The 17485-nt window shown below is 37.5% G+C and overlaps 1 protein-coding gene across 3 annotated transcripts in view; it reads right to left on the bottom strand.

Annotated features, from left to right (window-relative positions):
- The window catches only part of LOC150087170 (transmembrane ascorbate-dependent reductase CYB561), a 209050-nt gene that overhangs the window by 60004 nt on the left and 131561 nt on the right, over positions 1–17485 (bottom strand). For all 3 annotated transcript variants that reach the window (XM_090371865.1, XM_090371863.1, XM_090371864.1), the window contains exon 4: positions 3965–4119. In XM_090371865.1, the coding sequence (XP_090227991.1) occupies positions 3965–4119 (155 nt within the window). The remainder of the gene's footprint in view (positions 1–3964; positions 4120–17485) is intronic.

Here is a 17485-nt window from a genome sequence, read left to right on the forward strand (position 1 = left end):
GATTCTTCCTCTAGCTCAGAAAAATCACCTGAGAGGGCATAAATTCAAATTGAGGAAAGACAGATGTAGGATAGACGTGCGGAAATTTGCCTTTAGCCAGCGAGTGGTTGGTTGGTGGAACAGACTTCCATCCCTTGTGGTGGAGGTTGATAGCCTAAATAAGTTTAAGGTTCAGCTGGACAGGTATTTTGAACGAACAGAGGGGTGAAGTGGAAGTGGTTTTTTTTTTTTTTTTTTTTTTTGGCTGATGCTGCATAAGCTTCCTTTCTTGCATCAAATGCCTCTACTAATGCTAATGCTAATGCTAATTTGGGATCAGTAGCGAGTTTTTCAGGGTTTTTGAGAATTAACCTTAACACAGCTTGTTTACATATTTTTGGGAATATACCTTCTGTCATACAGTTATTATATAGTGCTATTAATTTATCTGGTGCTATTTCTGCTAATTTTTTGATAATCTCAACCTCTAAGAGGTCAAAACCTGGGCAATTATTGTTTTTGGTTTTAGATAGTGCTATTTCTAAGTCTTGTATGATGAACAGAGGTTCAATATTGGCATTGTCATATTCAGTGTTTTCTTTTATAATGTTTAGCTGGGTGGGGGAATGATTCCCAGTTTCAGTCTGAGTGATACTGTCTAGGATGTTATTTACAGAATCCACCCAACACAGGGTTGGGATTCCATCTGGTTTGACAGTAGTTTCTGAGACATCTCCTCTTGGCAGCTTTTTGGTCACTATTCTGTAGACAACTCCCCAGGGGTTATTAGTAGTTCCCACCAAGTGCCTCCAGCATTCCCTTTTCTTGTCTCTTATGAGGGCTGTATACTGATTCCTGAGAGTTCTATAAGAAACTCTCAGTGCATCCACCTCATTTTGTGGCCAAGATGTTCTGGCTCTTTGAAAATGTCTCCTCGCCTGGTATACCCTACTTCTGAGTATAGTCAGTTCGGGGCAACACCAGGGAACTGTCTGCTTCCTCGTTTTTTTCCGTGGGATAGATAGGGTTGCCGTTTTTGTTAAAATGTTTGTCAGTCAGTGTTTTCTCGTCCTGGCTACATTTGCCTGATCTAGACCACTCATTTTGCTGTTTTTGCAGCTCAGCTGCTGTATGTTCTGCAAAAATCTGCCAGTTTGCCCTTTTAAGGTTATACCTTTTGATGTCCAACAGGGAGTGTTGGGTTGTTTGTAATTGCCTGTTTAGTTTGAAGGAAATGGCTCTGTGATGTGATGTGGTCCAAGCTGGCTGGACACACCAGTCTGTGATTTTATAAGCTATTGAATTGGTGGTAAGAGTAACATCAATGTCAATCTCCCACATGGTACTGCTAAAAGTTGGGAGGTTATTTGGTTGGTTTAGCACTTGAAAGGGTGAGGTGGCTATATAGTCTGAAAGTATCTGGCCATTGTGTGTGCCTACTCTGTCTTCTGTACGGCTATGCCATAAGGCTGACCGGCAGTTGACATCAGCACACACTATGATATTTGCAGTAAGTAGCAAGTTTGTGACTACTTGTAGATATTCAATGGTTGGGTTTACATCTTCCCCTGGTCTGGAATATAGTGAAATAATGTAAAACTGTCCTACAGCACTGGTGATATGGGCACACACAACCAGTGGGGAGCAGAGGTGACCTACCTTTGTGACTGTAAGGTCAGTATTTTTAACTACTATTGCTGTAGAAGGGACACCTTAGGTGTATTCTATTATTTTATAGCCTCTTTGATCTGATCTGCAACGGCTCTTGAGTTTGATCTGATCTATAACGGCTCTTGCTCTTTGAGCATTCAACTGGACAAGATTTAGAGCCTAGTCACATTTATGTTTTCAGTCTGGCCCATAGTTGGTCCTAGATTGTATAAATTTTACCATTTTTTTATAACAGGGGCATTTATCATCCCTGATACTATGTGCATAGTCAGTCAGCTGTGCTGCTTTACAGGTAGCACATTTTGGTTGCTGATTTTTATTTTGGCAGTTCAAAGATGAACAGTTTGAATGTGTCCTTAGTGATAGAGAGAAATCAGCGTGGAAAGCCTTATGAAACATTTCAACTGGTTTTCTAGAAAATGTTAAAGCCAGCAACTACAGGCAGCTTATGGAAGATCTCATTACTTCTTACGAAAAAGTGGAGTGCAACATGTCACTGAAGATGCATTTCTTGCACTCATACCTGGATTTCTTCCCGCTAAACTGTGGTGCCATCAGCAATGAACACGGTGAGCACTGCCATCAAGACATTGCAGCAACAGAACAAAGATACAAAAGCAAATTAAGTGCTACCATCTTAGCCAATTATTGTTGGATGGTGAAAAGGGATGCTCTTGAAGGGACGCTAAATACAAGAGAAAGGCAAGAAGGTCCTGTGTTTGATACAGCTACATCTTACCACTATATAAATAAAATATACCTTATATAAATATAAAAAACAATTTTTTGAAAACAAGAGCCAATCTGCCATTTTAAGTACTATTTCCGTGTTTAGCACACCAAAATTTGTTGTTCGGTGTAATCAAATACATTACAAATAAATTACAACCATAGCAAACATTTCGGAATGCTATGGTTCTTTCTTCTGTGAAAGATATTCAAATAGTATAGAGAACATAATTAGAGACTACATTCAGATAAATATAAAACGTCTTCCCATTCACACTTGCCAGACATGATGAAGCAAATAGAAAATGAGTTAATCAGGTCAGGTGGTCAGCACTTGTGATTCTGACTGGACATCTGGGAGGTCTTTAGGGAAGAAGAAGCCAATCATATTCCTAGGGAGGAGCCTCCGTAGCCAGGTGGGCAGGAGCAGCAGTGCGTAGCACACGCTTCTTGATTAGACTGTGGTTCGAGCCCGTGACCACCAAATACGGAGGATGCGGAAAGGTCAGGGAATGACCACCGCATATTCCCAGAGCAATATGGCCTTAGTTGCTAATGCTCCTAAAAAAAAAAAACAAAAAAAACAAACAAACATTCCTAGAGACCACCCAAAGTCTAATCAGGACCACAAGTGCTGACTACCTGAGCTCTTTGTCTCAATCTTTTTCCTGCTACTCACTTTCCCTTGGCTTCAGATGTGTCCAGCAAATGCGAATGGGAGGACTTTGTACACAAATAATTTCATCTGAATGTAGTCTCTAATTATATTCTCTTCAATTTTAATATTTTCTATGGAAGAGGGAACCATAACATCTTGAAATGTTTGAATGATTGCAGGATAGATGTGCGGAGGTTTGCCTTCAGCCAGTGGGTGAAGGAAAACTGATGGGAAAAACTTCCATCTGTTGTTGCAGAATTGGATAGTCTGAATAAATTCAAGGAAGAACTAAAAAATTATTGGAGGGAAAGGTTTTCTGGGAAATGTTTTTTTTTTTTGGCTGATGTTTTTTAAGCTTGCTTTCTTCCATCATTTTCCACTACTAATACTAATTCATAGTGTATAGTTAAATTGAGATTAATTAAATGAAATTATGCTTATTCATTATTCAATGCAGCGCAGTGTGTTTCCTCATAAAATTATATTTCTGTATTTTCCAACTTGCTGGAATTGTCTCCCCCCTCCATTTCTCATAAACTTAAGCTTCTCATAAACTTCTCATTATTGGCAAAGGATTCCTATATTATTCATTATACTATACATTAAGTATAGTATGTAATATAAAATAAAAAAAACAAATAACTACAGTACATTACTGCAATGACAGAGCAGGCATGGTAACTACTATCATGAATGTCATTCTGAAATCCAGTAAACTACAAAATTGGAAAATTTTGAAATCCAGAAATTTGGTGGCTGAATTTGAGAGTTTGTGCTGTGACTAAAATAAAAAGGCATTAAGTTTTCTTTCTTTTATATCAAAACCCCATTTTGTATTTGAATTTTTATAACAGCATTAGAGCATTACCACCACAAAATATTTTTATTTTACAAAATCACATGAAAATGGAGAAAAGCAATACTTACAGAAAAAAGATGAGTTTCTCATTAATTCCAATAAGGGCTGTACAAGCACTCATGACAAATATAGCAATACCAAAATATACATGCAGTGGATAATAAGAGGCTTTTACAGGTTCAGTAAGTCCAGGAAATAAAAATGCCAAAAAACCTATAACATACTATAAACAAAAACAATTATTCTATTATATTACATTATATTATTATGTCACTAACTTTAGGACAAAAATCGGCTTATGCATTATCCTAAATCTAGGTATTAGCATTAATTTAGCGTGATTTTGCCTTCACGTTAGGTTTTGTGTGCTTAGATGTAACTAAGAAGCCAAACTATCTTTGTTGCATGTACAAATGCACACACACACATGTACAAACAGATACAGAAGGCAAGGTGGTTAATAACAATAAGTAGGATATGCCAATCCAACACACCTGGATAAATTAGGCAGATGGGTTTAAAAGTTGCAAACAAGGTTTAACAATGGTAAATGCAAAGTACGTATTTGGTAGAAGTAATCCCAGAATTGCATAATTGCATGGTATCCCACCCAAGGGAGTGGAGAATAAAAAAAAAACATATAGGAATAAGTTCTCTGAGCAATGGATAGGCTGCTGGGTCAGCTTGCAAGCTTCTGTTAATGATATACAAGAATTTTTCGAGAGGAGACAGAGATGATTTTCCCATTTTATGAGGAAATGGTCAGAATACATCTTAGGATGGATGCAAATTACTTAGAATGGGTGCAGATAAGAGCAACAAGAATATTCAGAGGCACAAAAGCATATTCCTACCAAGAAAGACTTGGAGTCTATAAATTTCAGTATCAGGAAACTAGGCATCTGCAAAGAGAGCAAATTGAAGAGCTCAAGGTTTTAAATTGGTTGAGTAAACTAAATGCTGGTAGCATCCTTATTCTTTCTCAAACAACACTCACAAAGGGACATAAATTTAAAACAGAAAAGGACAGTTGCAGGATTCACCCATATATAGTAACTGATTGTTGTATCAAACTTCCATCTGGTGTTGTGGAAGTAAGTAGTTTGAATAATTTAAAGGATTGGGCAAAAACTTGGCAGTTTTTTTTGTTTTTTTTTTAATGATGCTGTACATGCTGGCTTCCTTGCATAATTTTGCCACTACTATAATACTAGCATTCTTCACTTTACCTCCTGAAATATGCCACTAGCAGATGGTGCCTAACGTGTGTGGTAATGTAGTGTATTAGATTTTTAGTTCTTAAATTAATTGATTTTTTCTTTTTCTGTGACTGACAGAAGTGAAAAGTAAATAACTAATTATTGTTACCAATTAATTACTAATTGATTAAATAATAATATGTGAAAATAATCCTTTTCATCTCTATAATCAACAGTGCATGAAGTGCAACATGTATTACTTCAGGCTCCATGATTTAAGAAATTAAACAATCATAATATAGTGTCATTGCTTTTGTAATAAAGTTTACTTATTCTTACTGGATTTTAATGACAGTTGAAATGTAACACGTATCTAAATTATATAAATATAAAATATATTTAACATTTCTGCTATGATTAATAGATATTTATGATTATGTTATATTATTTGAGAAAAGGCCTTTGGTTTCAGCTTCCATAATTATCATAAAGAGAATTGCTTCAAGCAAAAATACTGAAACTAATAGATTTGTTATAAAATAAGTTAACATATTTTATATAAAATATATAATATAAAATATAATAAATATATTAGTTTCAGTGTTTTTGGGAAGTAATACTCTTTATGATAATTAACCAACCCCAGGGGCTTACATCTGGTGAGTATGGGCTTGGCACACACAGGGTCCTGAGCCGGATATCATTATTCTTCTCTTTCTTGGTGATTCTCTTCTACTTCTCTCTCTCTCTCTCCCTCTGGTGCAGCATAAGCCTCAGGCTTCCTTGTGCCATATAGCTAACAATATTAATAATTATATTATTATATTATGATTAGTATTAGTAGTGGCAAAACTGCAAGAAAGAAGCTTATACAGCATCAACAAAAAAAAAAAAATTCCATTTCACCTATCCATCCATTCCAATAGTTTGTCTAGTTCTTCCTTGAATTTATTCAAGGAAGAACTAGAAGAACTATCTGCTGTGTAACTTACACAACAGATAGTTCCACTTACACAGCAATGGAAGGAAGCATGATAATCAACCACCCAAACTTCCACACAACTATTCTGCAACTATACTATCCTTCCTCAATTGATTGTCTATGATTATTGATGATTATCTATGATTATTGCTATTTGCTAATAAACAAATAGCAATAATTCATAATTTAAGCATTTCATAGCAGTAATCCCAGAATTGTATAATTTTATGGTATCCCACCCAAGGGAGTGGGAGAATATTAAAAATTGATTTAAAAAAAAAGGAACATTTATGTGCCAATCAGAAATTAACTAACTACAATTATGCAATATGTGAATAGCCTATATCAGGAGTGGTCAACCTCTAACCTGTGGGCCAACTCTGGCCTACAAACGTGCATAATCCGGCCCGTGGTCATTTTAAAAATCTCTCTCTCTACACATTAAAAAAAGTTTCCTCCTAATGATATTTATTTGAGCCAATGGGAAAAGAGGGTGGGGAAATTATAGTCCTGCTCTTTCAGATGCAACAATATTCCTCAAGCATTATGGAACCCAAAGCAAAAGGCCTTTTCCTAAGTGACCCATGTAAACACAGGTAAATAATTACATAGTGATATTTATTCCACCTTGAGAATGCCACTTGGTGGAGTAGCCAACGGGAGAAGAGGGATGCTGGTCATGTGGTACAAGTGGGTGGGGCAGTTACGTCACTACAAATGCACAGATAAATAATTACATAGGTCATTTCCTGATTAGATATCAATCATAGTGTTTGGGTAAAGCGCCATCTGTGCCATCAGTACTCTTGTGATGAATACAGAACCTCTATAAAAGCCAGAAAAGTGTTGTGTGTGTTGCATGTGTAGTTTAGTGTTGGGTTCCGTTGTTTGTGCTGGCTTCTTGGCCACAGGGCCCCTAGTGGGACTCCACATTGCCCACCACCACCACTGGGAGGTGAGCCAGGCTGTCCACAGTACTCTGGCTGCTCTCCATCAAGGGTTGCCTGAGCTTCCTGACAGAGAACAAAAGGGGAAAAAAAAAAAAGCATGAGTAAGTGAGGTAGCTGAAGGTTGGGAGTAAAAAGGGGGAGAAAGAACATCAGTGTGTTTCGACAGGTGTGTCTTTTACATAGAAAACATTCAACATACTCCGTCATACCTCTACATTTTACATAGAAAAGTGTGCATGGGGATTGGCAAGCAAAGCAAGCAGGGGCAAAGCCTCCCTAGTTTATTATTATATATATTTTTTAATTAATGGAATTTCTGACATAAATTTAGAAAATATGTATGTGCATTGCTATGACAAATATTGATCCAGATATCAATTACAATAAACACTATAAAATCTCTCATTAAATATTATAAAACTAAAATATTGCAATTTTTGTTACTGACTTTGTATTTCATTTTTCTTATTAACAAAATTAATTATATGTACAAGTATGTATAAATATTACAATAAATAACATAAAACTGTTTATGACAATTTTTTTATTATACAACATTTTAAGAATCCTAAAAATCAAGGAAAGATAAAAAAAATTTGGCCCTCACATACCTCACAGACATTTTATTTTGGCCCGCCATTTGTAAAGGTTACCCACCCCTGCCCTATATGATATGTATGGTGAAAAAAAAATAAAAATACATAATAATTCTGGATTTTTATTGGTCTGAATTTAATATAATTTGGGATGGCTTGACATTAAGCTGAGTAAGCTTTCCTCTTTTATACAATCTGCAATAGTAGTTATGAAAGAAAATTCTTAAACCTATAGAGGCTGTTTTATTTATTTGTTACATAACTTGAGATAATTTGGGAGGAAATTCTGAGGTGAAAGTTCCTGGGCAGTTTTTTTTTTTTTTTTTTTAGTTTGAAATTCAGCTTTTAAATGTAATAGCACTTCCTTTTTGTTAGAGATGGATAGCACAAACTTTAAGAAAGCATCAGGTTTAACAAGTTCTGGCAGCAAATTTAATATGAAGATGATTGTTCTCTGTGGCAGTACAGCTGTTTTGCCTTTCACTAATTAAAGATCTTTTATTAAAGAGGTCTGAATTCAAATCAATGGAAGATTTCTTATAGCTCTCTTGAATTATCAAGTTCTTCAGTCCAAACAGCATGCAAATCAGACCACAAACACACTTGTATGGACAACTTTTACAGACTGGCATAATATGGCATAAAGTCCTCATGACTCCTAAAATGAATGACAATGGAACATGACAATGATTATGTAAAAAAAGAATTATAAAAATAACTTGGTTCACTTTTTACTCAATGCTTAGGTATTTTCAAAATACAAGTACTGAAAACAGGACAATTCTCATAACATAATATAATGAGAAAGCAATTTTCATAGTCCCAAAATGATTACAACTTCTCTCTTTTATATGAAGTTCACGACAGCCATCTTGAGCCTCAAGGCATGCTGGAAAATGCCATATGATAAATCCAGAGACTTTCAATAGTTGATAGAGGCTGTTACTGATTTCAGCAGCAACATTTTAAATATAATCTATTATCCCATTAATATGGTCCAATGGCAAAGTGGACGAGGAAGCTCAATTACCTGGCCACCACCATCTCCAGATATCAATCCTATTAATTTTAATTATTGGGCTGTATAAAAGTTTCTTCAACACAGCCATATATATATAAAAATTGATGGGACTGAAGATGGTGGTGGCCAGGTAATTGAACCTCCTCAACCAACTGAAGATAGTATAGATTGAACCATGCTGTAATATCTTGGCCATAATAAGCATATGCTCCATGTTGTAATCATATGACTGCCTACCTACTCAGAAAAATATCATTTAACCCCAGAGGCTCATATCTGGTGAGTATGGGCTTGGCACACCGAGGGTCCTGAGCTGGATATCATCATTCTTTTCTTTCTCAGTGATTCCCTTCTGACTCTTGTTCTCTCTCTCAGGGTAATTCATAATTTTTTTTTTTTTTTGGCTGGCGCAGCATAAGCCTCAGGCTTCCCTGCATCATATAGCTAATAATAATAATAATAATAACCAATAATCCACCTCTAATAATGGATGACGTCGCAGAGAAATATTAATCATACTGCATCGAGTGTGGCACAGGCATGTGGCAAAGTCACTCGCGTTCAGGCTTTAGGCAGAGGGGTCGATTCAAAAAATCAGAGACGGTCTCCCAAGGAAGACAGTGGAGTGAGTGGAGCTGTCCCCCGTATGGCTACCACAAGAGAAGGGCAAGACCATCCAGCACAACCAACTGGAAGTGCTTCCTGCGAGAAACAATGCTTCCTAGGAGAAACAATGGCAAAATGGAGTACCACCATTAAGGTCGAAAAAATCACAACCAAGCCAACCCTCATCAGGAGAGGAATCTTTCAGGGAGATGCCCTGAGCCCATCGTGGTTCTGCCCAGCACTTAACATGCTATCTACCATGCTCAACAGTAGCAAGTACGGATATAACCTCAAAGAAGGAAGGAAGAACCTGTACACCCTCACCCACCTGATGTATATGGATGACATCAAGCTCTATGCGGGAACCGAGAAGCATCTTCAGCAACTATTCTAGATCACCGAAAAATTCAGCAAAGATATTAGGATGGAATTTGGTCTAGACAAATGCAAGACCCACGGATTGAGTCAGGGAAAATTAGTCAACCGAAACTACCAGCTGCAGAGCGGTAAAGAGATCGAAGCCATGGCAGAGAGAGAGAGGCCTACAAATACTTGGGGATGATCCAGGCTCAGCAGTTACAGCACAAGGAAATTAAGGCCTGCCTGAACCGAAAAATACCATCAGAGACTCAGAAGTCTGCTGAAAGCAAATCTGAACGGAGAGAACACAGTTAAAGCCATAAACACTATGTTAGTCCCAGTGCTAACATACTCCTTCAGGGTCATAGATTGTACTAACACTGAGCTGGAGGATATCATGAGAAAGACAAGGACAATGATGACCAAGAGCCGCCAACACCACCTGAGAGGTGCTGTGGAGAGACTGACAATTGCCCGGGAAGGAGGAGGAAGGGGCCTAATAGACCTCATTGAGCAACAGAAGACAGCGATAGTTAACCTGAAGGATTACTTACAGAAACACACAGCAGCAGCATTCCATCAGGCCATAAGGAAGATAGGCAAGTGGTATACCCCACTCAACCTAAGCGAGGAGTTCCCCCCCCCAGAACCAGGAGGTACAAACGAAGCTAGAAAGATGGGCAGAGAAGACACTCCAGGGCAGACGCTACAATGATCTCCATCAGAGTCACATAAATAAAATTGCTTCCAATGCATGACTCACGAGCAAGGCACTCTTCCCCGAGACTGAAGGATTCATGCTCACCATCCAAGACGGTAATCAACACCAGGAACTATAGAAAATACATCGCCAAGGAGTCGAGTGTTAGATGACACATGTCGACGATGGACAAGAAGGAAAGGCTATCTATCTGATTGACATAGTAGTACCCAACACTAGCAACCTGCAGAAAACCCATGGGGAAAAAATCAGGAAGTACACGAACCTAAGACAGAAGATCAAAGAGATGTGGCATATGCAACAAGTAATGACCATCCCGATCATCATGTTAACCACACAGGTATGGTGCCAAAGATCCTACATAACAGCCTAGCAATAGGTCTCCCAGCAAACACCTACACGGAACTCCAAAAAGTCGCAATCCTGAACATCTGTAGGATTGTCAGAGAGTTCCTCGACCAACAGTAACATCAGACATAACAACAACCACTCTGTGTACTTGGTAGCAATACCCATCACAAGGTGGAACCCCCAATCAGGGAGAAATAATATAAGAGCAGCAATAATAGTAATAATAATAAAAGAATGTGTAATGTTTCCTTGAGAAAAGCTGGATAAAAATTTGCATTTAAATGATTTAATTAAAATGTGTGGAGCCAGTATTTTGTCACCAATACCTTCCCAAAAACAGATGTTAATCCCATACTGGAAAGATGCTTGCCACTGATGGTTTTCGAATGTCCACATATGGAGGGCAGGCAAATTAGTAATCCTTGCTCTAGTGAATTGTGCTTTGTCTGCACAGTACAAACTATAAAATCAGAATCATTCACAGTTTTGTGCAAATGTCAGAGCAGAAAGTCTAATATATATATTGCTATCTTCAGTACCAGTCCTTGCATCCATTATAAATAAGAAGGATGTAAACACACACACACACACACACACACGCACACACACACGCACACGCACACACACACGCACACGCACACACACACACACACACACACACTTTAGTACAAGGAGCTCTTGTGCAGGAAGCGACTTTGCAAATGCTAGTTGATGGATTACTAATACCAAGGATATCTTCTTCTTCTGCAAAAGCACTATCACCAGCTATTGTCAGCAGTACTGCACTGTATAAATGTTCCACATTTTCCAAGATTTATGTGCACAGTGGTAAACACAGATCAACACAGTCTTTGATTTGGAAACTGCACCTGGTAATCTTCAGCTGCATTTCCCATGCTTAACCAGTATACAAAATGAGTGTTAGTGTATTCAGTACTACTAAATCTTTAGATCTGGTTAAGGTTACACTATACTTCAAAACTAAAACATACTGCATTCATGAGTAGGGTTTCTGTTTTTCTACCTACAGGCATTGTCTATCATCATCTATCACTATCACCACAGCAGAGTTGAACTGATGCTCCAGGTGCCGCCATTCAGCAGACATACTTTATGCTGTACTTTTATATATATATTACATATTAATCTCTGTGTTAACCCTTTGAGGTCCAGCATTGTTTCTCCTGTCTTCCTGTTCCGGTCCACCACAAAAATGAAAAAAATGAACACTGAATATAAGCTCATAAAATGTTATTTATTTTCATGTTAACATGAGTTATTATATAAAACTGATTGATAAAACATTTAAAAAATTTTTTCAGATTTTAAATATTTGAAACATTTGCCAGGATGCAATCCTGGTTTTCTGGAGCATGTCTCACAATGCCAAACCGTTTGTTTTCTTCCACCACTAAACCCTTCTGTCACTAAATACTGCACAGTCTTTCTTCTTATTTGAATTTTGTTTATCTCACAAAGAAGAAAATTAAAATTCAAATAAATGAAATAAGGCCTTCAGTTCATTTACTGAAACCAAAACCCAGTCACACCATATGGAACAATCATAGAAGTAACTTATTTGATAGAGTTTCGTTGGTATAATTATTTGTTTCATTCAAAATTTCTTCAAACAAAGAACTGGTAAAAAACAGCAGAAAATATATTCATATTCAAGTTCAGTCTTTGGAATACTTGAATTACTTGAATAAAATCCACAGTTCAAAATAGAAAAGAGAAAATCTTTGAATGAAATAACATTTACCTTGCTAGGTCTCCAATTTTCTACACCAGCACTGGTTGATGGGTCATAAACTTCTTCATCACTGCTGCAAAATATATCGTCGGGATCAAAAACAACATCATCCTCACTATCGGACAAAAGTAAATTAAATCAAATTCTGAATCGGAAAGTTCTAACAATTTCTTCTTCAGAAAGGCCTTTACAAGATGTTGACACCATGACAAAACACTGTTTCCGGCCAAAAGTAAATACACAGTGAACATTAAAAATGAAAAAACTACAGCCACCGGCTGTTAAAAGTTGAATGTAAACATTCAATTAGTTTGTCAAATTGTTTATATGAAGTATAAATAGAATGCAGTTCAATAATTACACAAGAAAGAGCAGGAAAACAAGCTACATAATTGGCAAAACAGAAAGGTACATCTGATGGATGGCGTGAGATGCAACATTGGACCACAAAGGGTTAAACTTGTTACCAGAATTTGCAAAAATACTGATACTTTTCTATGATAGCCATTGTCAAGAAGGAAGTGACCTGACAAAATCATAATTTTAACACCAGAATACCACACAATCCTAATCATACAGCCAACACTCTTGATCTTTTTCTCACAAACAACCCTTCCAATTACACAATCACACCTCAGATCACAACTTTATGGTCTCTTCTCCAATGGAGCCTTCCTCTTGTGACCATTCTCAACCTTGTGTTGTTTGGCATTACAAAAATGCAAAATAGGATAATCTGCAAGATTTCTTTATTCTTTTCCTTGGTCAGATTACTGTTTTAAATCTTCTGATGTCAATGTTAGCTCAGAACGTGTCAATAAAATTATTCTTGTAGGGGTGAAATCATTATTCCATACTCCACTTTAAAATCTCATCCTTTATTTAAATCCTTTATCTTGGTTTTCTAATAACTGTGCTAAGGTTGTTCAAGATAAGAATATTGCATATAGCAATTGGCTTGCATCCAAATCTCCAAGTTCATTTTCTGCCTATACCAAAACTCACAACAATTGTAAAGCAGTTATTAATCAGTGCAAACTAGATTTTTAACAGACTAAAAGTAGAAAACTTGTTTCTTGTCCAAACAGCATAAAGCATTCTAGTCTCATGCCAAAGCACATGGCCACAACTTTTGCCCATTTCTAATTCCACCTCTGTTAAAACTCAATGGTTCTATTGCCATCTCAGCTAAAGATAAAGCCAACCTGCTAGCTTCTTACTTTCTTCTAACACTCTTGTATTGATGATCTTGATAAACCTCCTATCATTCTCAGTATACTCTATTCAATGAGAGCCATAATTATGAGAGCTTCCTTGGACTCAGGGGAGGTACCCATGGACTGGAAATGTGCAAATGTGACCCCAATTCACAAAGGGGGATCAAACGCTGACACAAGTAATTATAGACCTGTGAGTTTAACTTCTGTTCCCGGAAAATTAATGGAGGCACTGGTTAAAGAAGCACTGCAGGATCATCTAGACAAGACTTCAGTTATAGCTAGGACACAGCATGGTTTTGTTAAGGGTAAGTCTTGCCTGACCAATTTGATTGGATACTATGATGCAGTCACAAAAGAACTGGATGCAGGGAATAACTTTGATATTATATACTTGGATCTTAGAAAGGCTTTTGATACTGTTGCACATGGAAGACTGCTGCACAAATTGGAGCAGTGTGGCATTGGAGGCAAATTGCTGCTATGGATAAAGGGGTGGTTGAGGGGGAGAAGACAGAGAGTGGTAATCAATGGACACTGCTCATCGTGGACTAATGTTATTAGTGGAGTCCCTCAGGGTTCAGTGTTGGGTCCTTTATTGTTTTCTGTATTTATAAATGATATTGATGATGGTATATCAGGCTTAATGTCCAAGTTTGCAGACGATACGAAGGTTGGCAGGGTTGTCAAGGACACTACTGACACTATGCTGCTGCAACAGGATTTGGAAAGGTTGAGCAGATGGGCTTCGAGGTGGCAAATGAAGTTTAACATTGACACATGTAAAGTACTACATATGGGAAACAGCAACCCCAGAGCAACGTATCAACTGTGTGGTACTACACTGACAGTGGTAGAGTGAAAGGGACCTGGGGGTGGTTGTGCAGGCAGATATGAAGTTCTCTGAGCAGTGCAGACGGGCTGCAAGAGTAGCTCATGGTGTATTGTCAATGATATATAGGAATTTTTCTAGCAGGGATAAGGAGGTGATTATTCCCTTCTATAAGGCAATGGTCAGGCCACACCTAGAGTACTGTATACAGGCCTGGAGGCCTCATTTCAAGAAGGATGTAGAGCTGCTGGAATGAGTACAGAGAAGGGCAACTAGATTGGTGAATGGGACAAAGGGGTGCTCTTACGAAGAAAGGCTTAAGTTTTGCGAATTACAGTGTCTGGAAACTAGGCACCAGCGAGGTGATCTGATAGAGGTGTACAAAGCCTTGAATGGTTTCAGCATGCTCAATGCTGATGGGATTCTTCCTCTTGCTCAGAATAATCACCTGAGAGGGCATAAATTCAAATTGAGGAAAGACAGATGTAGGATAGATGTGCGGAAATTTGCCTTTAGCCAGCGGGTGGTTGGTAGGTGGAACAGACTTCCATCCCTTGTCGTGGAAGTTGATAGCCTAAATAAGTTTAAGGCTCAGCTGGACAGGTATTTTGAACGAACAGAGGGGTGAAGTGGAAGTGGTTATTTTTATTTATTTATGTTACTTTTTTTTTTTTTTTTTTGGCTGATGCTGCATAAGCTTCCTTTCTTGCATCAAATGCCTCTACTAATGCTAATGCTAATGCCTCCTGTGATCTAATGTCAAAAGGATGCCAGAAGACTTTTGAACAGTCTTGATGCCAAAAAAGCTCCAGGTCCTGATAGTATTTCTCCACTTGTTGTCAAAACATGTGCTGCTGAGCTTATTTGTGTTCTGTATCTCCTTTTAACACTTTCTTATTCCACTGAGTTTTTCTTTTTGCTTGGAAATTTGTCACAAACAGTCAGTTCCTAAAAATCCCTCCTATCCAATTATTATCACACTGCACTTCTATTCTTTCTAAAGTAATGTAAAAATTCATTAACTGCCAACTCCTACATTATCTAGAAACTTTCCATCTCATTAATGTTCACCAGTATGGTTTCTGTCAATGTCGATCCATTGGAGTTATTATCAGTTTATGTTACCCATTTATGGACAAATTGAATGGAAAAGTTTCGTGAAACTCAAGCAGTTGCTCTATACAGCTCAAAGCATTATGTTTCTCATAAAATTCTTCTAAATAAACTTCCGATTTATGGATTTTCGACTGTTTTTTGTAATTGGGTATCCAGTTTTCTTTCTTAAAGCTCACTGCAAGTGATTGTAGAATGGACAAATTCAATGGACTCTGTCCTCTAATTTCTCCACTAATGCTGGTGTTCTACAAGGTTCAATTCTTTCTCCTTTTTTATATTAATGGTCTTCTTCCGTTGACTTGAAATCATATCCATAATTTTTCTGATGATAACACATTGCATTCCACTTTCCAGTTTGAGAAACCATGCCTTGCACAAACAGCTTCAACTTCTTGAATATCCACTACCAATTCTTTAAATGCTGATCTCCAAAAGGGCAAAAATATCTTAGTTAATTTCAATCCTTCTAAAACTCAATCTTGTTTTATATTATATTTTGCAAAAAGGATTCTTCTGTTCTTAAGCTTATCTTCAATAACACTCAGATTTCCAGGCAAGATCACATATCTCTATTAGGGATTACCCTGACTTACCCTGATTTATAATCGCTCTTGGCATAAACACATCACAAATATTGTTTTTTTTCTTGTATGTAGTTTAAAAGGAGATCCCCCACAGAAGAAACAGACAGAAAGATAGGCGAAGAAGGCACCCCATGGCTGGCACTACAATGACCTTCATTGAGACTATGTAGGTAAGGAGGCTTCCAATGCATGGCTCAATAGTGGGGCAATCTTCTGCAAGACCGAAGCCTTCACAGTTGCCATCCAAGACCAGGTAATCAATGCCAGGAAGTACAGAAAGTACACTGCCAAGGCCACAGAGTGACAGATGACACAAGTCAACGATGTCACCCTGCCCCGCAAACAATCCAGCACATCAGAATGTAGGGTGATCACCCAGATGGAGTACACTTAAAAACACGGCCAAGTTGCGATGACAATACATTCAGAAGCAAGAAAAGGTTATTAACCTCAGGCTGTACTAGAAATCAACAAACCACAAGCTATACTTGGAATGCACCATAAGAATGAATAAGAAGATCCCACACCACAGCCCAGACATAACTTTCACTGAAAAGGAAACTACCTACCTAATCAACATTAGTGGTGCTGAACACCAGCAACCTTTAAAAAAAAACTACAAGAAACAGATCAAGAAGTACACAGACCTTAGACAGATGTCTAAAATACGTGGTATGAGATATAGGTAACGACCATTTTGATCACCATGTCAACCACTGGCAAGGTACTAAAGAGCCTACATAAAAACCCAGCATCAATAGGCCTCCCACAGAACACCTACAAGCAACTCCAGAAAGCCATGATCTTGAACACCTGTGGGAAAATCAGAGAATTCCTTGATCATAAATAACAGCCAGACATAACAACCACCACTGCACACCTAGTACCAGTCTACATCATGGGATGGGAAAAAACCCATAAAATAAAAATAATAATAATTCTCACATGCAGTATTGCTCTGAGGAATTGTTAAAATGCCAAACATGACTTGGGATAGTTTGTTATATTTCAAGTTTCCTCATACACTTATCAGTTCACCAACCAATGACTACTACTGTATATCAATTCTTTCATAATGGCATCTGGTAATTTCCCACAATGAAAGTGACAGAACTGATGCTGCAAAACATTCATTGCTTCATCTAGTTCTTTAAACATTTCAAATTCAAAAATGATGCTCTGTGAACTGATCAAATTTGTACTACCTCACACATAAGAACATCATTTTTTAATGGTATTTATACAGCATGTAGTAACATGCAGCCATAAAGAACATCACTGAGCAAAATTACACAATTTTC

The sequence above is a fragment of the Mastigoproctus giganteus genome, chromosome 4, assembly GCF_048544385.1.
Source record: "Mastigoproctus giganteus isolate SK-2022 chromosome 4, ASM4854438v1, whole genome shotgun sequence".
Lineage (NCBI taxonomy): Eukaryota > Metazoa > Arthropoda > Arachnida > Uropygi > Thelyphonidae > Mastigoproctus > Mastigoproctus giganteus.